This window comes from Drosophila busckii, chromosome 3L (assembly GCF_011750605.1).
Source record: "Drosophila busckii strain San Diego stock center, stock number 13000-0081.31 chromosome 3L, ASM1175060v1, whole genome shotgun sequence".
NCBI lineage: Eukaryota > Metazoa > Arthropoda > Insecta > Diptera > Drosophilidae > Drosophila > Drosophila busckii.
In genome coordinates, this window is record NC_046606.1 from 5,124,540 (window position 1) to 5,145,537 (window position 20,998).

Consider the following 20,998-nt stretch of genomic DNA (forward strand, 5'->3'; position numbering starts at 1 on the left):
TTTTTTCTTTTTTTTCTTTTTCATTAACACTAATCATCAATTGTTAATCGCTGTTTGCAGCTTATAGTAAGGTTAACATTAAAATTGGCGGCTTTCCTTAAATTTTTTGTTTGGGTCTCCGCCATGTTAATCTACACTCTCATTTTTTAATAATAGGTATTTTTTTTATTATATTTACAGTAGTATTATTATTGTTATTATTAGTTTAAAAATAGTGTTTGTTTTTATTTTTAATTGTTTTGCATTTTTTGTGTTTATCTTTTGTATTTTCTTTTTTTTCGTACTTTAAGTTAGCATCGGGCATTGCCTGGGGTAAGGATTACTAACATTTTTATAAAATGTGTACACTTCAGCTGCAGTTTGTTTACATTTGAATTAAACACAATAAATAAAATGCCACTCTTAAAGACTAAGCTTACAATGGGCAGAACGAGGCTAATGTGCAATAGGGGATAGTACGTAGTATTTATATATGTATGTATGTTTGTATATATATGTGTGTGTGTGTGTGTTGGAGAGGTCTAGCTTATAGCTTAAAAGTCCTAGTCCTAGGATAATGCTAAAATTATCCTATTATCGCTGCTAAATGATAAAAAACTGAAGTTAAAACCGAAAGTGACATCGTTTGCAAGCAATGCAGTAAATGCACTTTAGGGCGGGCGGGGCGTGGCATTCAAGGCTAGCGGGTTTTTCTTCTTAACTTCTGCGACAGTTAAGATTGCTGTTGCTGCTGCTGCTGTCCATTTGACTGATGCTGGCGTCGCGTGAAGCCACCACCAGACGCCAGATGTCGCTGCAGTGCACGTTGCTGTTGAAATTTGGCACTGCCGCCACCACTGCCGCCATTAAAGCGATGCTGATTATATTTGAATTTATTGCGCTGCTGGAAATTTGAACGGTAACTGGACTGATGCGAGAAGCGGGACGAAAAGCTGCCTGATTTGTTGTTGTGCCAGCGCTTCTGTCCCTCGTACTCCTGGAATGGATTGTAGCCGGGGGTATTGCTGTACTTGCCGCTTACAGCTGGCGATGCTACAGACTTGATTTTTCGCTGACGTCCACGATCCATTTCATTTTCCTCATCATCTTCCTCATCTCGCTTGCGTTGCTCACGCGCTTCGGCCAGCAGCTGAAACGGGTAAAGGAAAAAGGAAAAGTTTAGCTCCTGTATTAGCCATATATATGTTATATGTGTGTGTGAGTTTTGTAGGTAATGAAGCTTATGGAGATGGAGTTAACAAACAAAATTAGCATGCATTTGAAAAACAAAATAAAACAATAATAGAACCCCAATATGAAGTTATAATTAGAAACCAATTTATTTCAAATTCAAAAATGAAACTGTTTCGCCCAACCAACACATTTAATTTTACTTTAAAGCAACGGCACAAGATACACAGTTACATTTCAATAAGCTTCATTTTGAGTTGACTTCAAATTTTGGTTTTGTTTTAGTTTACCTATTTAAGAGCTCTATTATTTACAGTTGGTACTTGGGGCGCATTGAAGTGTCCATAACGCTTCATGGAGACTTCAATCCGCAATCACAGCTACTAGCAACTTAATACTGGAAACACAAACAATAAATCCACAAAAAAGGAAAGCTTAGAAGAGAGCTCTCACATAATTGTCGACGTTAGGAGGTTTCATTGGGATCGCTGGGCCTGTCCGTTGCGCCGTTGACAGTTTTATCCGCTATCCGTTTCGCCCAAAGCAAATCAAAAGTCTAAACGTAGTACGGATCGTAAAAACGATGGACAGACAAACGTAAAGCGTTACAAACAAATAACAACAACAAAAAATGTATAGCTCAAACGACATGCAATAGATAAAATAGAGGAACAAGAGTAATTGAAATCAAAAATCAATCAAGGTATCGAGCCCGATATTTTAAAACAATTTTCTCAGATAGGGAATTTAATAAGAAAACCAGATTACGTTTTTTCTCGGGTAGGATACGATACATTGATGTTTGCTTTCTTGAAGAGACTATATTATTATTGTTTATTTTTGATTTTTATGACAGGTCTAAAGTAAAATCGTGTTAGATTCGTTCAGTAAATGAAAGGCAATAAAAACAAATGTAATCTGCGCACTCACCTCCTTGTCCAATTCGGAGGTCTTGCCACTCCAGCTAAGCACAGTGGCGCCGTAGCCGCGATGCGACTGCTTCAGCAGTTCGCTAACGGCAGCGCTGCCATTGGCATTGGACTCGCTCTGATAGCCATTGCCAATGCGTGGCGTGGTCGCTGTCGCTGTGGCCGTCGCACTCCCATTGAGCAATTTTTGACGCTTTAAACTGGGCGTCGGCGGCGATTCAGTTGCTTTGCTAGCAAACGGATTTTTGTGATTTTTTGCTGACTTGGCAGTTGCAGTGACAGTTTCAGCTTCATTTTCGTCCTCCTCTTCGTCGTTATCGTCATCTTCCTCTTCATCGGCATCATCGCTCTTTGTAACCTGCCAAATGCCCGTTTTCGATTTAATAACTGCTGGCGAGGGCGGCGTCTTTGGCGACCCAGGTGCTTTCCCATTGTTGACGTTGAATTTTTGCGACTGCCACCCATTGACCTGCTGCGGCTCCTGATCAGCCTCATCGTCGTCCTCGTCTTCTACTTTTTTAGCTACTGTTTTGCTGTTGCTCCGCTGTTTGTTTTTGTAGTTGTTTAGACTTTTGAATATTTCTTCTATGGCATCAGTCTTTTGTTTGCTGCTGTTAACATGCGACGCCGTCGCCAAGGAGGAGGTGGCATTTGAGGCGTACTTGGCTTTTGTAGGCGAATGGTTGTTGCTATGCCCATTGCGAAGAGTTCCAGTTGACGCTGGTGTTTCTGGCTCCATATCACTGGAGTCATCATCTTCGTCGGCGCCACTGCGACGCTTGCGTGGATTAGAGGCCGGCTGCAGTTGCTGCTCTTCCTCTTCGGAGGCAGATTCATAGGGCACCAGGCTCTTTGGCTTCAATTTTACCGTAGGCAGCTTAGGCTCATCCTCTGCGAACATCTTGGGCATGCTGGGCAGCTGTGGCGTTGGTCTATCGCTTTTTGCCGTATCCTCGTCCTCCTCCTCCTCTTCGTCGTCCGAGGATATAGGCAGTATGTTGTGATTGTTGTTGTTGCAGGAACTTTTGTTAGGCGCTGACTGCGTCGTGTTCGTGGCTGCAGCTTTGAACTGTAAAGAGGTCTTAGCATGACCATTGCTTATCCCATAGCCATTGGGCAGCTGTGGCCCTATAAAACGGGGCGAAGCAGCTGTGACTGTTGCGGAGGGCATGGTGGTTGGACTATGCTGTTGTCCATTGCCCAAACGCGTACCATTCATCTTGGGCGCGGTGCTTACAGTGCTGCTGCTGAAGTTGAAGCTAACGCTGTTCACATCCAGCTCGTAGAACATGATATATGCATTGGTGTTGCAAACACTTTGAATGGCCGAGGGACGCACATAACTATCATCAAAGTTATAGTAGCTGCCCGTTTCAGTAAGCCCAATGGCTGTGTAGTGGCCACAATGCTGAGAAACACCCAGATGAGTGACCATTGAGACAAGGCGATAGATCAAAGGCTGCATTGATGATGATGATGATGAACTGCGCGCGGCAAATCGACTGAGGTCAATGCGTGGTTTAAAACTAATCTGTTTAGTCAGCTTGTTGCCCATCATTGAGAAGCGTTTGAGCTGTATACAAAGTGTAATAGGTGCGCGCTCCAGACTAAATTGCTTTGTAGCCGACACCTGAGAGTTAGGGTGAGAGAAAGAGTGAGTGAGTGAGTGAGTGTTCACACTGAGCTGTCGTCGTTACCTACCTTTTTCTTACAGCCCTCGCACTTGTAGCCCATGTCCTCAAGACGCTCGCGTGAGAAGTAACCGTCAAAGGCCTCATCCAGCGTGTCCGCCTTGCGTATGTCCAGCAGCAAATCTTGAAAATGCTGAAACGTTATGGAGACATGATTGCAGCTAAGGCAGCGCACTTCGCTGCGCAGATAACCGCCAAAGATTTGGTTCAGCGGCGTCGTTTCCTTCACCAACTGATCGAGCTCCTTGTAGTTGCGGAAGCGCATCAGATAGGCCTTCTCCATGGCTTCGACAAGAAAGCGCAAGAACTCGTGCGCATCCTCCTGACGGCCGACGATCATATGCTTGCAAATTTGCCGCAGCTTCGAGTAGATGAGATACGGACGCACTGTGGACTGATTGGATTGCGTGGATAGCAACGTCTTAGCCATGGCGCAAATGATGCAACCAGTGCCACCGCACGATTCGCTAATGTTACAGTTCTCCACATGCGCCGTCTCAGACACTAGCCAATTGGCTAGGGCTGGTATATGAAAAAGCGCCTGCAGCGTCGAATTTAGATAGCAGGTGTTGCCCACATTGATCATGCCGGCACCCACCTGCCAGCTGCGCTCCGATTGCTTCCAGCCAATTCGTAACTGTTCGCGAGGATAAAGTACTCGCTTTGGCTTTGGCAGCTCATTGGGATTGTTGGTGTGCGCTGTATCAAGGGACTGCTTACGATTCCCATTTTGATGCAATGTTCCATTGCTGCTCTGGATGTGTTGGTCTGTAAATGAAAGAGCATGTTTAGGCCTGGTCGTAAGCACGTTTCGCAGCAGACGCGCCAATAGCAGCACGAGTGGCACCAGCAACAATTTATAGAGCAGCCAGAGCGCGTAGCTGCTATCAGCCATTAATGACATCATGACAACGCATTGGCGGACACACACGGACTCTAGACAACGTCAACTTTTTCTATAAGTTCTCTTTAGCGCGTGCACTAAAATTAAATGAATATATTTCTACCCAGGGGCACTACACACGCACATAGATACTATGCACACACACAAGCAGACATAACATAACATTATTCATCACCTGTGCCTGCCTTTCTTTCTTTCTTTCTTTCGTTTTCTTTTGTATGTATATACATATGTATAATGCGTGTGATAACAGCGTACAATTTTCTGCTGTTATACAGTTACATTTCGTCTATGTAGCTGTCTCGTTCTTACGCATGCAAATTAACAAGCCAATGTTAGTTTTCTGTTAGCTACTCATTTTGGCAATGTTATAAACAGACAAAACAATGTCTTTGACCGTTTTGCTTTTTATTCCTTTTCTTTTTGTTTTACGCAATATCTTGCCTTTGTTTTACGATAACTTCCTGCTTTAAACCAGCACACCATGCATATGTGCGACTGTGTGTGAGTCACACACTTTGGCAAATACTCTTTTATAACCCATTCACAACACACGTGTAAATAGTTTGGATTTTGCCGCGACGGCAACACGTTTTTTCAATTCTTCTTTGCGCTGTATATGTATGTGTGTGCGTGCTACTGATTCAAAAGTGCAAAAAGTAGTAGTAGTAGTAGTAGTAGTAGTACAGACAAACATACACATATATATGTATGTAAGCATATATATATATACTCTACGGCATTAGTTGAAAAGAGAGAGAATATTCACACTCACCATGTCCATTTGAGTTTACAGTTTTGGCAGCACTGTGACCGTTCAATTTGTTTGTGTCCGGTTTGATGACAATATATTTTGACTTTAAATTGGCCAACACCGAATTTTGATAATTCTCTACCTCTTCATAGTCGATTTTAGCAAGCAGCACACGCTTTGCATTCGCCACAATCTGACTCTGTAGATTATCATTGGCGCTATCGTCGCCATTCTTAGCCGCCTCATCCTTAGCAGATCCATTGGCCGAACGGCTAGAAGCCGCCGGTAGACAGCCGGAAACATTTACCACACCGAGCGATTCACGCAGCGCTGAGTTAACAATGCTGGCCGTTTCGCACACAGCCAACGAGACGGGCATGGCGCTTGAAGTGGTGGGCGTTTGTGGTGGAATTTTGAATGATTTTTTGGTAGCCTGCCCCACAACTGATAATGAAGTAGTGGGTTTTAGGGAGTGGTAAGGAGCAGAGCGCGAAATCAATTCACAAGCGGATGATGATGATGGGGCAGTGGCGGCGAGGGCGGTAGTGTAAAAAGCAGCATTCGCTTGGCTTGATGTTCTTCAACTTATTTTCTTCTTGGTGATGTTGGCGGGCGTGTTGCGCGGACTCGACCTAGACGAACACACACAAACACAAGCACACACACACACTAACACAATTGCACGCTTTTTCACTTTATGCTCTTGGGCTCGCTAATACGCTTTGTAGTTGTAGACGAAAACAAACACGCTCGCTATTGGGTCGGCTTTCCAACATTACGAATTTATTTCTTGCATTTGCATGCTATCTGCTTCTTTTGACTTTTTTCAAAAATAATGACAATTTCTTCCCTCGTGTTCATTAATATTAAAATGTTATGTTAAAAGTACATTTTCTGTTAACATTCATTACTCAAAAGTGTCATGTTAAATGATATGATGTTATCGATATTTTGTGACATATCTCTAAACTTTACTTAATTTGAATTCAAATTAATAAAATACAAGTTATTTCTGGAAAATTTTTGCCACTCCGTTAAAAAAAAAAACATGGCATTGCTTTAAAACAAATATGCCATGTCATTTGTTTATGCTTGCTGCCTGTAACCGGTAATTGTTATTGTCGTTAAAAATATTCCATGCTCGATATGTTAAATAGTTACATTTACCGGTAGAGATACAGAATCTCTCGCTCGCACGCGCATGTTATTGTCTGCTCCTGGAGATGTAATATGTGTGACCATGCTCATGCATGTTATGCATTTGCATGGTCAGAGTTGCCATTTTACTGAGAAATTGAAGCGATGTTTTGTATACCGATGAATCGCTCAAGATCGATATCAACAAAAACATCGGAAAATAAATCGGTTTGACGGTTGCGTATTTATTTATTCATTCTTTATGCAAAGATAAATTAAATTTATGAAGAGTATTTAAACAAAAGTCTGTGCACCAAAATGGCTTCGTTTTTTAATGTGGGTGCTCTGGGAAATGTATTCTCGACACCCATTGGCCAGCGGATTGGTAAGTCAAAGACCTCACATACATACATACATTAAAAAGAGCCCATATATTATGTGGGTGTACAAATTACTAATTTGTAATACTTATTGCGTATTTGTGAGTGCGCATTGATGCAGTGCAATAATATTGGAGTGCAAATTAGGCTGCGTCATCATTGTGAAATATGTAATTTTCCCAACTTTCTTTAGCTCTGACGACTTTTCTTATTGAATTTATTACATATACAAACACACCAACTACATTCATATGCCCAGACACGCATACGCAATAACCACCCCACTGTAGACAAACCCAGCAAACACAGAGATTTGTTGTTGCCATTTGATTACTATGGCAAAAAAATTCCTATGACAGCCCATCTACCTCTCTTTGATATGGTGTCTGTTTGAAATCGCTTGATAAGATTACAACTATTTTGTACATACATATGTATGTGAATATGCCTTTGTGTGCTAGTATGTATGTATGCGCGTGTGTGTGTGTTGTTGTTTATTGTTTGTTATTGCTCAGCATTTGTAACTTAATAACAGTTGTTGTTATTGTTTCTCACAATTAGTCATCAAGTCTTCAGTTACCTTTGCCGCAATTTGAGTTACATAAAATGTGTTAAATTATTCAATTCTGCTTTCGACTTGCATTTACTAGTCATTATGTCAAGCGATTAGGTGCTTGCTAATTAGTTGCCACATACTTTACTCTCTTTCGTGCTCTCTCATTACTGAAATGCAATAAAAGGAGAAGAGAGCAATTTTTGTTTACCTTTAAGTAAAGCCATTTGTTTAAACTTTCTCAGTATTCAAGTGGAATCCGCTTTAAACTGTTTTATCTATTTTAAAAATTTTAGAGGCAGCTACGGATGCAAACTTAGTCTCAGAAAACTGGGCTGCCAATATAGAGATATGCGATATGATCAACGAATCTTCGGACACCGCGCGAGACGCAATGCGTGCCATACGCAAGCGCCTGTCCCAAAATGCGGGCAAGAACAACCAGGTTATCATGTATACGCTAACCGTGCTGGAAACCTGCGTAAAAAACTGCGGCAAGGCATTCCATGTGCTGGTGGCGCAAAAGGACTTCATTAATGATCTGGTAAAGCTGATTGGTCCCAAAAATGACCCGCCTGCGGCAATGCAGGAAAAGGTGCTAAGCTTAATCCAGATTTGGGCAGATGCATTCAAGAATCAGCCAGATCTCAATGGCGTTACGCAGATGTATATGGAGCTAAAGAACAAGGGCATTGAATTTCCACCCACCGACATGGATGCCATGGCACCTATATACACGCCACAAAGAGTAAGTAGTGCTAACTTCCCAAACGCTAATTGTCATTAATCTGTATACTTCTTGTCAGAGTGTGCCGGAGCCAGTGCAGCCAGTGGTATCACCACAGCACGTGGCAGCATCCGTTGCGCCAGCTACAGGACCCTTGCATCTAACAGCCGAGCAGGCAGCCAAGCTTCGCTCTGAGTTGGAGATTGTGAGCAACAACATGTCCATACTTGCCGAAATGCTCAGTGTGTTGAAACCAGGACAAGAGTCTGCAGATGACTATGCGCTGCTTGGCGAGCTTACTGCCACCTGCAAGGAGATGCAATCACGCATTGTCGACTTGATAGGACGCGTGCAGGACGATGAGTTGACTGCTGAATTTTTACGCATCAACGACGAACTCAATAATGTCTTCCTGCGCCATCAGCGCTACGAGAAGCAACGCGCCAGCACCAACATAAACTCTGCAGCAATTACTTCTCCCTCTGCCGTGCTGGGCGCGGCTATGGGCGTGCCGACAGCCTCAGCTGGTGTCTTGGGCAGCGAAGTTAGCAATACGCCACAAAGCGATCAGCTGTTGATTGATCTAATTGAAAGCAGTGAGGAACAATTGCCTAAAAGCTTTGGACACTTGCAGCTAGGCGGTGCCACTGCGGCTGCAGCTCCTGGCGTAGCTGCAGTCGGCGGCGGTGGTGCTGCTGCAGCCGATGAATTTGATATGCTGGCGCAATCTCGCACCGATGGCAACCAGTAAGCTCTGATCTCGCAATAATTCTGATGTGTATTGTATGCAATGACATTTTATTATTTGTACAGCAAAGTGGAGCTGCTGCGTGATATACCCAGCGTGGATGCCGCGGCGGGCAGCAAGAGTTCACCTTACAAGCAACAGCAACCACAAAAGTCGGCGGCAACAGCAACAGCAACAGCAGCGGCAACAACAATACAACGAAGCTCTGGCGAAACTCCAGCAGCTAGTAAAGTAAGTGAAATATTCATATTCTAATTATATTTATTTGTAAAATATTTTTTCTTTGCATATTTGTTCTGTTGTTATACTTTGGTTCCATTCGTTTTATTTTTTTGTATTGTTGCTTGACGCCTACTTAGTCGACGAAAGAGAATGAGATCGATGAAATGGAGGCGTGGCTGGGCAGCTCAGTAAGTAGCACAATCCAAACTCCACACAAACCTTACCAAAAACTCCCTCCTGCTTCTTGTGATTTATTTAAACTTAAACATGGATTTGTTTTATAAAATTGTTTAATATTTTTTATAGAAGGACATTGATGGCATAGAGGAGCTAACTAGTTCAGAGTTTGACAAATTCCTGGAGGAGCGTGCCGCTGCTGCTGAGCAACTGCCAACCATACAGACAAGCACAACCTCTAATACAGGTGGCGCAGCACCAAAGAAACCTGCAGCTGACGAGGATCTGCTGGCGCTCTGAGTGCACATAAGCTGTTCAAAATTGAACGTGTTACACATGCCTAACGTATACATACATACATATGTTTAGAAATACATATTATAAACTGCTTTTTATTTTTTTGTATACAAATTGTTTAAGGTTTATGCAAAGATTCCAAAACTGTAACTTATTCCAAAATACTACACACACACATTGATGGTTTATTGTAATGTATATTATGTTTACATTTATTTTTGTTGTTTATTTATATATACACGTATACATATAATAATAAATTTAAATACTAATTTATTAAATACTAAAAAGAACGAGATGAAATGCAAAATACAAGTGAAAATTTAACCAAAAAGCAACGAAGACTATGCATAAACTGAATATCACAAAAAGTATTTTGGCAAGACTGTTATTAAAGTTGTTGTGTTAACGCTTGGGTGGCGTCCATATAGTTTTCATCGTCCTCCTCCTGTTCCTGATCTGATTTCTCTGAAATTCTTAGCTTTCCTTCCAGCTCATTAATTCTCTCCTTTTTTGCATTAATAAGCAGCAGGAACTTCTTTAACATCTTCTGCTCCGTTAATCTGCTCGTCTCTACGAACTTTTCGTACTCGGCCAATATTTGTTTCGCCTTGGTCTCCTCCTCAACAGCGTTGACATCGTCGCCTGGGGCTCTCTTTGATAATTCAATAGCAGCATCCAACATTCGAGTGCAGTCGGTAACTCGACGAAGTGCCACATCCAGGTAGAGCGTCTCAAAGCCCGTGCATTTCAGTAACTTAAAAATACACTCATCCTCATCTATGTCGTAGTCAAAGCCCGGAACACCCAACTGTGTGGTGAGTGCCTGCTTGCATTCCTTAAAAAACTCGTCGTAAGGCTGTTCCAGTTCGTCGGCAGCTACCCGAATTTCATCATGTTTTAAAACTGCTCTGTAGCAAGAATTTCCACAAGACACCATAAATTCCAATTCGGTTGCGTCTTCCAGCCACTTGGAGTGCACATATATATGGCGCTTGACATCTTCTTGCTTCTGCTCAAGCTTTTGTCTTTGCAAAACTTTAACAAGATATTCACTTTCAGACATTCCTACGTACCACTGAACAGTTTGGGCAATTAAGCTATTTTATCGTCAGATCTGGCGGCTTTCAAGTGTGTTGAAAGCAACACAGTGACCTCCATATATAGTGCTTAGCCAACACTGGCAGTAATAAATCTATAGTTGTGAATCTTTATTTGTTTATTAATTTTTTTTTTAAAATGCTGGATAATATAATAAACTTTGCAAATTATTGGTGGTTTCGTTACCTGATGGTGCGTATACATAATTTCAGTTGTTGGCATTTCATTTACTTGAATCATTGCAGGTGACCGAGCTGTATGTGGTGGAAAAATGGGAGCGTGTAACGATACGTAAGTAATCATTTTTGATTGCGGTCTATTCGTCATTATTAATTCTCACACACACACACATACAGATGTCATCTTTATGTTACTGTTTTGCGTATTCTGGTACTTTAACTACTCAATAATGCTATCAATGACTAGCAATCTGCTTGGATACACGCCATTATTGGCTAACATGCTGCCCGCTATGTCCCCTGGCCAAGGAGTAAAAGGAGGTTAGCTACGGCGTCCTGCACTACAAGATTTTGGTGATGACCATAATTGAATTTCTCTATAAGAATCAGTTTTAATTCCATTGTATACACTGCTAAGCTTAGCTATGTATGGATAAGTTCTAAACTCTTGCTGTCTTTTTGTAATTTATACTTTACTTCGCACTTCAATGCACTATATGCTAGAGTTTCAATACAAAAATATAGACTATTGTTAATTAATAATTAATTGTTGTTGTACGGCCAGTGTATATTTAAGCCGAACATGCCTTGCTAATAGCAAGTTGCTATACATTAATCACGTACGCCGTTTTCTACAATATTGTGCAGCACTGTTTACATTTATCGGTAGCTAGAACGCTCCATGGAACTTTTAAATAACATTAGATTTTTTTGATTAGTTTTCACAAAACGCATAATGAAATAAAAATTTGGATACAATTGTATATATATATAAGATCATAAAACAAATCATAAATCAGTTAACTAGCATCTTAGCCGCTCCAGCCGCCGGCTAGACGCTAACTCGCATGCACAAATACATACATACGTATACAGAAATCAGGGTTGCTTTTCGATGCCGACGATACTAACACTAACAAAAACCACAGCTAGGGAGAAAGTGCTTGAGTCGTTTCGGAAAATACAATTCCGCCATATTTACCGGCAACAAACGAAAACAATTGCAATTGTAAACAAATATTTGGCGCCCTATATTTTGCACCGAAGTGCAATGAGCTAGTACTAAACGCTAGGCAAACGCATTACAATTAGACAGACAGAGTCTGTTCCGCCCCCACGCACCGATGACAATAGCAAAGCAGCGAAGAAAAGTGTGAAAGAGGAGAGAGAAGTGGTGTGAGGCAAGCTGAGACGCAATTGGAGCGGGTATGTTTTTTGTTTGTTGATATTGCTAAACGTTTTACGCTTTAATTGTCAATTTGCAGACGCTGTATACACACATACACGCACACACACGCAGAAACAACACAATCGCACTCGTACATAACTACAAGCAGCAGACTATACAGTTGGAGTGAGGGGCAACGATGACCAGTCATCAGCAAAGCGGCAACTTTCAGTCGCGAGCAGCGCCAATTGTCAAGAACTTATCGCTGGCCGCTGCTGCGGTGCCGCTCCCTCTGCCGCTTTCATTACCCATTTCACTGGCGGCCGCCTCGAATCCCAGCACAGCGTACTTCACCACAGCAACCATTGTGGAGCCCGTGCATCCATACAGTAGTGAGCTTGATGGCAGCGCCACTGCCGGCGAGAATGAAAGCTATCTGATCGAGGAGATCATCGATGACTATGATGATGAGACTAATATAGTGGTTGACACAGGCGAGTTTTTTATATCCGGTGATGTGTACGAGTACTATCCAGTGGATCGCATGGACAGGCTGAGCAGCTCGGTAGGCATGGCCACGGCAGATGCACTGCCACCGCCCATTATAATGCAGCAGCAGGAATTTGATGAAGAGCAAGACGAGGAAGACGACGAGGAGGAGCAAGCCATGCTGCAACGCGATGCCAACGCTTTTGACATTGCCTCGGAGATGCTAACCAGCATGGAAGATACCACCATCAAGCAGGAGCAGCTGGAAAGCGATTACTATATGCAATCCGCCGAGGATTCCAACAGTTGCCAGCCATGTTTTAACAACAATAACAACAACAACAACAGCAGTAACAACGGAGGCGGCAACACGGCAAAGCGCTGGAAACAGACCAAAGTGCCCATCCGTATTACTCAGGATCAGTACAATGTAACGCTGTGGTCATCACTTAACTCGGAAGATGAATATGAGGATGATTATGAGGACGAACAGCAGCCGCCAGAAACGAAACTCATCATTGACGATGTGCTTAGTGATGGCATCGGTAATGAGTATGTTATACTGCCGGATCCATTTAGCGCTGCCGCTGTGACTGATGTGGAGGAGGTAGTGAATGCATTTATGGGCGGACCAGGAGAGCGTCAGCAGAGCCAGCATCAAGAACAGCTAAATGAGCAGACGTATGATGAGGAGGAGGAGGCGGGCAGCCAATCGTTGCTGGAAGAGGCCTATGGAAGCATTGAGCTCATAGAAAACATGCCACAGCCGACGCAGCTGCTGGCTCCCGCCACAGCAACAACGGCGTCAACAACAGCAACAACAACGTCAGTAACAGCCAAGACGCTGCCCAAGCTTGTGTTACAAAACAGCAGCAATAATGTGCGCCTGAAAACCAACAACAACAACAACCACAGCAAGGTTGGCAAGCGTGTCAGTCAAGCCGCGGCCACGATCGCTGCTTCCTTGCCCATAATGCCAACGCCGACAGCTACATCTGTGCCGGAGTCGTCGGAATCGTCTTCGGAAGCTCCCAAATTTCGTTGCACGCATCGTGGCTGCCACAAGGAGTTCCGCAATCACTCGGCTATGCGCAAACACATGCACACCCATGGACCGCGTGGTCATGTCTGCGAGGTGTGTGGTAAGAGTTTCGTCGAGAGCTCCAAGCTAAAGCGCCATCAGTTGGTGCATACGGGCGAGAAGCCATATGAGTGCACATTTGAGGGCTGCGGGAAACGTTTTTCCCTTGATTTTAACTTGCGCACACATGTACGCATCCATACAGGCGATCGACCATACCACTGCCCCATTGATGGCTGCTCCAAATGCTTTGCCCAGTCTACTAATCTCAAGTCGCATATGCTGACGCACACAAAGCCCAAGCGCAAATGGCCCAGGGCGCCACAGGTCAATCATAAAACCTCGCTTCTGGCGCGATATGGCCGCTTGGAATTTGGCGAAGATCCTAGACTGGTGTATGTGGATCCCACGTCTGAGCTGGCGTCTGTACTGCTGGGCAGCAACACCAGCACAACAACCGCGTCCTAACAAAGTGCAGTTCAAATGGCATGCGGAACGGAATGGAATGAAACAATTGCTGTACAGTTAGTTGTAAACATATGCCTTGAGGAGCGATGCAATGGGCCGATAGTGCACCTGGTGCCACGCCAATGCCCACTCCTAGGCACCCCCACAACAAAGTAGCTGCTAAGATTTTATATTTACATTTAATGAACTGCTGTTGAAGCAAAGTTTGAACTCTTTAAGTCCAAAGTATGTTTCTTACAACCTACGCTCTCACACATACACACACACACACAATATCATTCTCCACTCTCATCAAGTAACTCTCACATTTTCATGCAGCCGTCGTCGCTCGAATAACATAAGGGCCGCTTACATTTTTCTAAAATAGCTCGTCATGGAAACCAATCAATTACTATTTAATAGAACTAGGCATACAACAACAACAATTAATTATTAATTAACAATAGGCTATATTTTTATAATGAAATTCTAGCATATAGTGCATTGAAGTGCGAAGTAAAGTATAAATTAAAAAAAAAAAAAAACAGCGTTTTCAAAGTGTTTGGAGCCATGTTGGGCAGTGTATATAATTCAATTCTACAATTCAAAATCTACAACCACAGTTTCTTTAACAATAATACTTCGGGCAGATAAATACGCGCAAACTTCGCATCGACAAAGGATTCCTGTGTCGATTTCAGGGTATCTACGTTTCTATTGAACTCAGTCTTGCTGAAGTGCACCATTTGACGATCTGGAGTCAACGCTATATTATAATGACGACACTGATCGACCAGCACAGCGGTTGTGCACAAAGTGAGGCGCAACAAGTAAGAGCTGGGTACCGTTAACTGTTTGTTGCTGTAAGCCACATTCAAGATTTCCAGCAATCGCCTGTGGATTTAATGAATTTCAATTAAGTCAGGTAAGTTGTTATTTTCCATTAAAGTTTTACCTTCTTATTATCTGTAGCTTAAGAGCTGCCAATGCGCAGAGTATGTGTGGTAGCTGTGGTATAGCAACAATAACGCGATACAGATTTCCCCTATGATATTCCAAGCACATGCCAAAAGTACGTTTGAAGTTATCATCCTCCCGCACCTGTGCAGGCAGCGTTAGAGCACGTTTAAGCGCCTCTGACGTTCCCATGTTGAACACTTGGTAAAGTGATTCAATAAAACAGCGACGTTGCAACTCCAGCAATGTTGCTTCCATTTTTTGTTTTTGTTGCTCCTCGTCAAGCTGTTTATAACAACAAAGCACCACATTGAGACACTCCTGAAGATGCTGATGGCATATTTTTGGATCGTACTTTTCAATATTTTCCGCGCATAATTTATAGCTGCTGAAGGCTAGGAACATGCAAATTGGCTCCAGCAGCCGTATGGTCTGCTTTGCATCAAACTGCTGAATGACAATCTCCCGGCGCACCATGCGCAGGCGATCGAATATAAAGTCATATGCCCAATGATACGGTCTACGTGTGTCCATCAGTATGCTGCAAAGCTATAAGGTTAGCAATGCACTAGTTCTGATTGGTTCTCCAGGCATATTTTTTGCTACTCACTCTTTCAATAAATATTCAACTGTTTTGGCTAGGCAACGCTCGCTGCGCATATCCTTTGCTTTGGGCATCTTTGCGTCAGCCGCTGATCTGGCAAATTCCTTGACCAATACGCCGGGTACGTGTTTCTGTCCATCCTTTAACTCATAGTAGTTGAGCAGCTTTTCCCGTATCCGCCTGCATAAGTTAACGGACGCATTATAGTTGTTTATATCCTTGGGACAGCACTACTTACATCTTCGCCTCGGCATCGGGGCAGAAATTCTCGCAGGATCCCCTAATTGTCATGTTCATAATAAATTCTTTGTTTACGTTTACCGTAACTTGCGTATGTTGATTGTGGATGACAATGTGTTGATTCCTATATTTTAATGCAGTGCGGTAGTCAAAGCTAATAATTTGTAAATTTTATAGATATATAAAGTAAAACTTTAACTTATTTTTGACAAATACTAGTTGATTACCAAATCTTACTTTACATTTCAACCTTTTAAGTATTAAAATTATTAAACTAATGCAAGTAGTATTTTCTTTTTTTTTTTAATTTTTTCAAATGCAGCAACCAAGAACTTATCATATTTAAAACATTATTTATTTATAAATCATTCTAAATCATAGTTTTTAAATATTTATGAACATGTGATTGAAGCAACTTCGCGCCAAATTTTAGCTGGCAATGGCAGGGCTGTCACCAGCACATACAAAATTATAATAACAGTGTAAATTCTTCTTTTTTCCCTCTTTCTCACTACTTTTCCAGCCATGATTCTACGTACATTTCGACAAATTCAAAACTACAGTCGTTACTTTGCACAGCTTCTGGCTCACAATTTCAAATTTACAACAGCCAAGTTAATAGTGAGCAACAGGCAGTGTCGCAACTTGGCAGCCCTATTGACTATAGTAGCGGCAGCAGAACCGAACAGAAAGAATCGTAGGCGAAGCATTAGTAAAGCCAAGTATAACATGAGCTTGGAAGGCAAGGCACACCATTATCTTAATTCCCTAAAAGTGCGCTGGATGCAGCTACACGAGATCCCTGGACTGTTTGCCTATCAGCTGCCGGATACTAAACCCAACCGTCTACTCAGGGGCAAGCATGGTTTTTATGCTGAGGTATGCCCACGCAGATTATACTTATTGTTTAATGTTTTTCTCTAAATAAGAAAATGTTTTATTGCAGTTAAATGAAAATCGTACATTGAAACGTCGTGCGCCACAGACAATAGAAAATCTGAATCCAACGTTCAAGCCAAAGGCATTCAACTTTAACAAAGTGGATGCGCTAGAGGTAATGATGACCATCGATAAGGAGAAAGACAATGCTGAGGTGCAGATGATTATCAACAAAAGCCCCATCACCAAGTACCACACTCTCGTTTGTCCGGATGTAAAGAGCAACCTGGTGCAGCGCATAACGCCAGAGTCGCTAAGCTTTTGTGTCAGATTTATGCGCAGCATTAAGGATCCCGCCATGCGTCTAGGTTATAACAGTCCAGGCGCCCTAGCCTCAGTGAATCATCTGCATTACCATCTGCTGCAAATACATCAAGAACTCTACATCGATCGCGTGAAACTGGAGCCGTTGGCGGGTGGCTATGCCTATCGCCTTAGTCAGGATTCGCCTACCGAGGCAATTTGCTTTGTCATAGAGCGAAAGGATGATGAGGAACAAGTACGCGAAAAGATACAAACTATATACAAGCTAACAGAATGCTTGTGTAACAATAATCTACCGCATAATGTGTTTATGACGCGACATCGTCAGACGGACAATCTGCAAGTGTTTGTGTTTGTGCGCCAGAAGTACTGCGTCAATAAAGATCTCGCCGATTTTAACGTAGGATTCTGTGAGCTGGTCGGCTATCTGCCAATGGGAGGTACGTCCAACTATAAATATTTAGTACGTTACGCTAGTTTGTTAATTTTTTGTATTTTCATCTGCAGATCCGCAAAGATTAGAACGCATAACAGAGACTGATGTGCTAGAGCGAATACGTGATATCACAGGCAGTGCATACAAGGACATTTATCAGTTGGTGCAGCATCTAGTCAGTGGCACTATTGATTCCTACTTTCAGTTGCCGTTTACAATATGATTAAGGCATATAAACAGATTTATTTTTTACAAAACTCATGCTGCATTGGAACTGAAGCCTTTGCCCATTGCCGCCTTGGCGATCACTTTGGTATTAGGCTGTATGCTGTAGCTTCCTTGGCTTGTAAGCAGCGCCAATAGCTGTGGCAGCTCATCCTGCGCCAGCTGTGTACGTATGACTTCAAAGAAGCCTAGATAATGATGCAGATTATGCCTGGAGAAGATACAGTAAATAAATTTGGTTGCCAGAACAAACGAAAGCACACCTAAAATATACTTACATCATCAACAGTATGGGACCCAGCAGCTCGTGCGTCTTGTAAAGATGATGCAGATAGGCACGTGTGTGCTGGCGACAGGCCAGGCAGCTACAGTTGCTCAACAGCGGCGTAAACTGCTCTTTGAGCTCGTCATCTGTAACATCTAAGAACACTGCTTGCACTGCCGGCACTGCATCCTTGTCATAGTTGAAGGTAAGTGCTTTGTAGTTAGCAGCAGCTAGATAGGCATAGCTGGTATCAAAGACATCCGCCCCAAGGCGTATGAGTTCCAATGTCAATGGCGGCGTAAAAGCGCCAGGCATAAAGCGCGGCTTATCCGTCTCCAGTTGCTGCATACAGTGCTCTACAATGGGCAGCAATTGTTCGCTTTTTAAATTGGTGGCCGCCAAGCCATTGGTATGGAATCCTTCAAATATATAACCGCCGTAGCTCTCCGATGGTTGCTTGCGTGCATGCTGAATAGACTGCGTCCGTGCATATGTGCTATAGCCACCCACAAGTGGTGCCAGCATTGTACATTGGCTAAAACTCTCCTGCTTGCCTGCTTGCTCTGCATAGCACTCCTCCATAAATTTCTCGGTGCGATCTACAGATTTCTGGACGCGCTTCTTGGTGCTCTCAGGATGAGTGTCTGCATCGCACATGCCCTGATATACATCTGGCCTAAACTGTGCCACCATTTCCATATAACGCTTAGCTGTCAGCGCTTCCTTGCCACGCCTGGTGAACATCGGCACCACGTCTCGATCGTTACCACCTGTTGGCGTTGCCTCGCAAGGATCTCGCAGCAGCAGCAGCGTACTTTGCCCCGGATACCCCACGTAGTCGCACAGGCTGCGACTCCATTGTCCCAAGGACTCGGCCATTTGATCCATACTACATAGTGTAAGTTGTAACAAAAATTGTTGCTGTTGTTGCTGTTTTAACAGCATTTCAAATACTTCGGCGCTTAAATAGGGTATGCTGCCACCTTTGGTGGTCTGCATCAGCAGTGGTGTGCTCAGCTCCACATCCTCCTTAATTCTCAGTTGGCCAAGGCGTCCAGAGCTTTTAGCTATATTTTTAATAACAAACTTCATGTTTACCTTGTTCATTTGAAACAACACTGGATGACAGTGCATTGATTGGCACAACGTGTTCAGTTACAGTGGACACTGCCTATCTTGTGCATCCCAACCTAAAAGCGGCAAATACTAAAGCTTTCAATCATTTAAGTTTATCTTATACAAGGCATAATTAGACTATTACAGATACATATATCAAATATAAAAATATTACGTACATATGTCAGTGGTATGTTATTGTTCGACGCTTTACAGCACTGCAAAAGAGCAAGCACAAAACCAAAACAAACGACCCAGTGCCACAAGTGTCGAGGCAAGTGCTCAATATCTGAATTAATAGTAATGCACAAATGCTTTTTTCTGAAAATGTAAAGTATTATTATATAAATACCAGCAAAAGCAAACCATTACATTTCCGCATATGTAATTCATTTTTTCGCCAGAAGACAATCAACTGTGCGCCACTGGGTTAAACTACATTTTCACTCACTTGTTGGTGTTGGTCGCTCAACAGACAGACTTTTCCCCAATTGTGGGCTGTTTGTTCCGTTCGCGCTCGTTCATTGATTTCCTAATTAAGTTTATAATTAAAATTAATTGAAAAATTACCCACATATGCATACACACAAAAGCATATACAAACATACATTTGTAAGTACAAGCGAAAGTGTAAAATAGCGCGAGTGGTGTAATCTCGAAAACTAAAAGTATGTGTGTATGGAAATTAAATTAAAAAAAGAACGTTAAAATTTTAAATAATAAATTGTGCCGAAAAAGACGGACTGGCTAAACTACAATCTTAGAGGTAATTTGAAATAAGCAAAGTGCAAAGTGTTTTTTTTTTGTTTTTGCAGTTCTATTTCTTTGCGTTTTGCGTTTGTCTAATTGATGACTTCCCCTGCTGCGCTCTATTTATAATTAAAATCGTCTGCAATAGCAATTATATTTATTAAACAAAAAGCGAAACAGCTCATATAGACAGCTGAATGTACATCTGTATAAAGCAACTATAAAAATTCTCTGCGCAAAATTTTAAAAGACCATAAATTGTACTTAAAAGTCTCATAGAGGCTTAAGTACTTTGCGGTTGTTGTTGGTAGAGCAAAAGGGAAACGTCACGGGAGGGGGTAGTAGGTGAAGAGAGCGCCAACGCGCTTATCCTATTTAGTTGCCTTGCTAGAGTTGTCAACAGCGGCAAATTGAATTTGCTACCTACTTGTCAAGTGTCCTTGCAACTACATGCACACATAAACAAATACAAAAAAACCATAAAAGAAACTATAAAAACGAAAAAAAATAATAATGCACATTTTTGCTTTCCAGGTGGTCCGTGTTAATGTTCGTCTTGTGGCAACTCTACCTAAATAAACTGTTTTACCTGTACACAGACATATACGCATACTAATGCAACGAACGGATAATTTAGTGGAATTTTCAAAAATAGCTAAGGAAAGCAAGCATAATCCTCAAAAGTATCAGCACAAAAATACACTAACACACACTCTCTCTCTCATACACACGCACTCATACAAGCAAAATAATCAAAGATTAAATCAGGTTTATATGGAAAGGGTTAAAAAGAGCAAAAGCAGCCTGCCACAGGAAGAAATACACGTTTCCTAGTCGCTCAGTCGCAGCTACAACAGCAGCAGCAGCAGCAACAACGAACAACTGATTTTGATGACAAAAACAACAACTACAAAAAGAGCGCGAGTACACACACACACAGCTATACACTTAAACACCCAGTGGCGTACATCTGAATGTGAGCCGGCGAAAAGATGCAGTGCTATTGTGAAAATTCAATGGTATATTTGAGTTGAAAGTAATTGAGAGC

General features: G+C 42.3%; 8 protein-coding genes across 12 annotated transcripts; 4 read left to right on the forward strand and 4 right to left on the reverse strand.

Annotated features, from left to right (window-relative positions):
- Positions 1-439: 439 nt before the first annotated feature.
- On the reverse strand, positions 440-6,301 carry LOC108600545 (ubiquitin carboxyl-terminal hydrolase 36). Of its 4 annotated transcripts, XR_001915191.2 has the most exons (6): positions 5,470-6,301; positions 3,801-4,558; positions 2,101-3,729; positions 1,624-1,726; positions 1,461-1,567; positions 1,042-1,129 (listed from the first exon to the last, which is right to left on the reverse strand). XR_001915191.2 is itself a non-coding variant. In XM_017988203.2 (4 exons), exons 1-4 carry the CDS (start codon positions 5,825-5,827, stop codon positions 713-715), a joined length of 3,162 nt encoding a protein of 1,053 aa, XP_017843692.2. In that variant the 5' UTR covers positions 5,828-6,301; the 3' UTR covers positions 440-712. The 4 variants fall into 4 exon arrangements, 2 of the variants coding, with proteins under 2 accessions (XP_017843692.2, XP_017843693.2); XR_001915190.2 differs by having other exon boundaries at positions 1,461-1,726; XM_017988203.2 differs by lacking the exons at positions 1,461-1,567; positions 1,624-1,726 and having other exon boundaries at positions 440-1,129.
- Positions 6,302-6,815: 514 nt separating this feature from the next.
- LOC108598630 (TOM1-like protein 2) lies at positions 6,816-9,911 on the forward strand. Its single transcript, XM_017985330.2, has 6 exons — positions 6,816-6,970; positions 7,815-8,266; positions 8,325-8,992; positions 9,059-9,224; positions 9,353-9,403; positions 9,522-9,911. The coding sequence occupies exons 1-6, from the start codon at positions 6,904-6,906 to the stop codon at positions 9,690-9,692; spliced, it is 1,575 nt and encodes a 524-aa protein (XP_017840819.1). The 5' UTR covers positions 6,816-6,903; the 3' UTR covers positions 9,693-9,911.
- Positions 9,912-9,984: 73 nt separating this feature from the next.
- On the reverse strand, positions 9,985-10,847 carry LOC108598916. The gene has a single exon (XM_017985680.2). The coding sequence runs from the start codon at positions 10,753-10,755 to the stop codon at positions 10,081-10,083; it is 675 nt and encodes a 224-aa protein (XP_017841169.2). The 5' UTR covers positions 10,756-10,847; the 3' UTR covers positions 9,985-10,080.
- A 25-nt stretch (positions 10,848-10,872) lies between these two features.
- On the forward strand, positions 10,873-11,491 carry LOC108598917. Its single transcript, XM_017985681.1, has 3 exons — positions 10,873-10,982; positions 11,036-11,081; positions 11,147-11,491. The coding sequence occupies exons 1-3, from the start codon at positions 10,929-10,931 to the stop codon at positions 11,293-11,295; spliced, it is 249 nt and encodes an 82-aa protein (XP_017841170.1). The 5' UTR covers positions 10,873-10,928; the 3' UTR covers positions 11,296-11,491.
- A 343-nt stretch (positions 11,492-11,834) lies between these two features.
- Positions 11,835-14,664, forward strand: LOC108601122 (polycomb protein PHO). The gene is made up of 2 exons (XM_017989042.2): positions 11,835-12,175; positions 12,235-14,664. The coding sequence occupies exon 2, from the start codon at positions 12,337-12,339 to the stop codon at positions 14,173-14,175; it is 1,839 nt and encodes a 612-aa protein (XP_017844531.1). The 5' UTR covers positions 11,835-12,175; positions 12,235-12,336; the 3' UTR covers positions 14,176-14,664.
- Positions 14,665-14,720: 56 nt separating this feature from the next.
- On the reverse strand, positions 14,721-16,113 carry LOC108600708 (protein xmas-2). Of its 2 annotated transcripts, XM_017988438.1 has the most exons (4): positions 15,954-16,113; positions 15,722-15,895; positions 15,110-15,652; positions 14,721-15,048 (listed from the first exon to the last, which is right to left on the reverse strand). In XM_017988438.1, the coding sequence occupies exons 1-4, from the start codon at positions 16,010-16,012 to the stop codon at positions 14,766-14,768; spliced, it is 1,059 nt and encodes a 352-aa protein (XP_017843927.1). In that variant the 5' UTR covers positions 16,013-16,113; the 3' UTR covers positions 14,721-14,765. The 2 variants fall into 2 exon arrangements, with proteins under 2 accessions (XP_017843927.1, XP_017843928.1); XM_017988439.1 differs by lacking the exon at positions 15,954-16,113 and having other exon boundaries at positions 15,110-15,660; positions 15,722-15,779.
- Positions 16,114-16,391: 278 nt separating this feature from the next.
- Positions 16,392-17,913, forward strand: LOC108600706 (GDP-D-glucose phosphorylase 1). Its single transcript, XM_017988435.2, has 3 exons — positions 16,392-16,834; positions 16,902-17,598; positions 17,666-17,913. The coding sequence occupies exons 1-3, from the start codon at positions 16,481-16,483 to the stop codon at positions 17,815-17,817; spliced, it is 1,203 nt and encodes a 400-aa protein (XP_017843924.1). The 5' UTR covers positions 16,392-16,480; the 3' UTR covers positions 17,818-17,913.
- On the reverse strand, positions 17,828-19,450 carry LOC108600707 (queuine tRNA-ribosyltransferase accessory subunit 2). Its single transcript, XM_017988437.2, has 3 exons — positions 19,380-19,450; positions 18,098-19,290; positions 17,828-18,030 (listed from the first exon to the last, which is right to left on the reverse strand). The coding sequence occupies exons 2-3, from the start codon at positions 19,216-19,218 to the stop codon at positions 17,853-17,855; spliced, it is 1,299 nt and encodes a 432-aa protein (XP_017843926.1). The 5' UTR covers positions 19,219-19,290; positions 19,380-19,450; the 3' UTR covers positions 17,828-17,852.
- Between the last annotated feature and the right edge of the window lie 1,548 nt (positions 19,451-20,998).

Coding starts and splice junctions, on each gene's coding strand:
- LOC108600545 (XM_017988203.2), bottom strand. CDS start 5,827: ATGCCCGTCTCGTTGGCTGTGTGCGAAACGGCCAGCATTGTTAACTCA. Junction 4,559..5,469: donor TGTAAACTCAAATGGACATG/GTGAGTGTGAAT, acceptor TTTCATTTACAG/ACCAACACATCCAGAGCAGC. Junction 1,130..2,100: donor CCTCCGAATTGGACAAGGAG/GTGAGTGCGCAG, acceptor TACCCGTTTCAG/CTGCTGGCCGAAGCGCGTGA.
- LOC108598630 (XM_017985330.2), top strand. CDS start 6,904: ATGGCTTCGTTTTTTAATGTGGGTGCTCTGGGAAATGTATTCTCGACA. Junction 8,267..8,324: donor CTATATACACGCCACAAAGA/GTAAGTAGTGCT, acceptor ACTTCTTGTCAG/AGTGTGCCGGAGCCAGTGCA. Junction 9,404..9,521: donor AGGCGTGGCTGGGCAGCTCA/GTAAGTAGCACA, acceptor TATTTTTTATAG/AAGGACATTGATGGCATAGA.
- LOC108598916 (XM_017985680.2), bottom strand. CDS start 10,755: ATGTCTGAAAGTGAATATCTTGTTAAAGTTTTGCAAAGACAAAAGCTT.
- LOC108598917 (XM_017985681.1), top strand. CDS start 10,929: ATGCTGGATAATATAATAAACTTTGCAAATTATTGGTGGTTTCGTTAC. Junction 10,983..11,035: donor GGTGGTTTCGTTACCTGATG/GTGCGTATACAT, acceptor GAATCATTGCAG/GTGACCGAGCTGTATGTGGT. Junction 11,082..11,146: donor ATGGGAGCGTGTAACGATAC/GTAAGTAATCAT, acceptor ACACACATACAG/ATGTCATCTTTATGTTACTG.
- LOC108601122 (XM_017989042.2), top strand. CDS start 12,337: ATGACCAGTCATCAGCAAAGCGGCAACTTTCAGTCGCGAGCAGCGCCA.
- LOC108600708 (XM_017988438.1), bottom strand. CDS start 16,012: ATGAACATGACAATTAGGGGATCCTGCGAGAATTTCTGCCCCGATGCC. Junction 15,896..15,953: donor CCCGATGCCGAGGCGAAGAT/GTAAGTAGTGCT, acceptor TAACTTATGCAG/GCGGATACGGGAAAAGCTGC. Junction 15,049..15,109: donor AAGCTACAGATAATAAGAAG/GTAAAACTTTAA, acceptor TTAAATCCACAG/GCGATTGCTGGAAATCTTGA.
- LOC108600706 (XM_017988435.2), top strand. CDS start 16,481: ATGATTCTACGTACATTTCGACAAATTCAAAACTACAGTCGTTACTTT. Junction 16,835..16,901: donor AGCATGGTTTTTATGCTGAG/GTATGCCCACGC, acceptor GTTTTATTGCAG/TTAAATGAAAATCGTACATT. Junction 17,599..17,665: donor CGGCTATCTGCCAATGGGAG/GTACGTCCAACT, acceptor TTTCATCTGCAG/ATCCGCAAAGATTAGAACGC.
- LOC108600707 (XM_017988437.2), bottom strand. CDS start 19,218: ATGCACTGTCATCCAGTGTTGTTTCAAATGAACAAGGTAAACATGAAG. Junction 18,031..18,097: donor GGTCCCATACTGTTGATGAT/GTAAGTATATTT, acceptor TATCTTCTCCAG/GCATAATCTGCATCATTATC.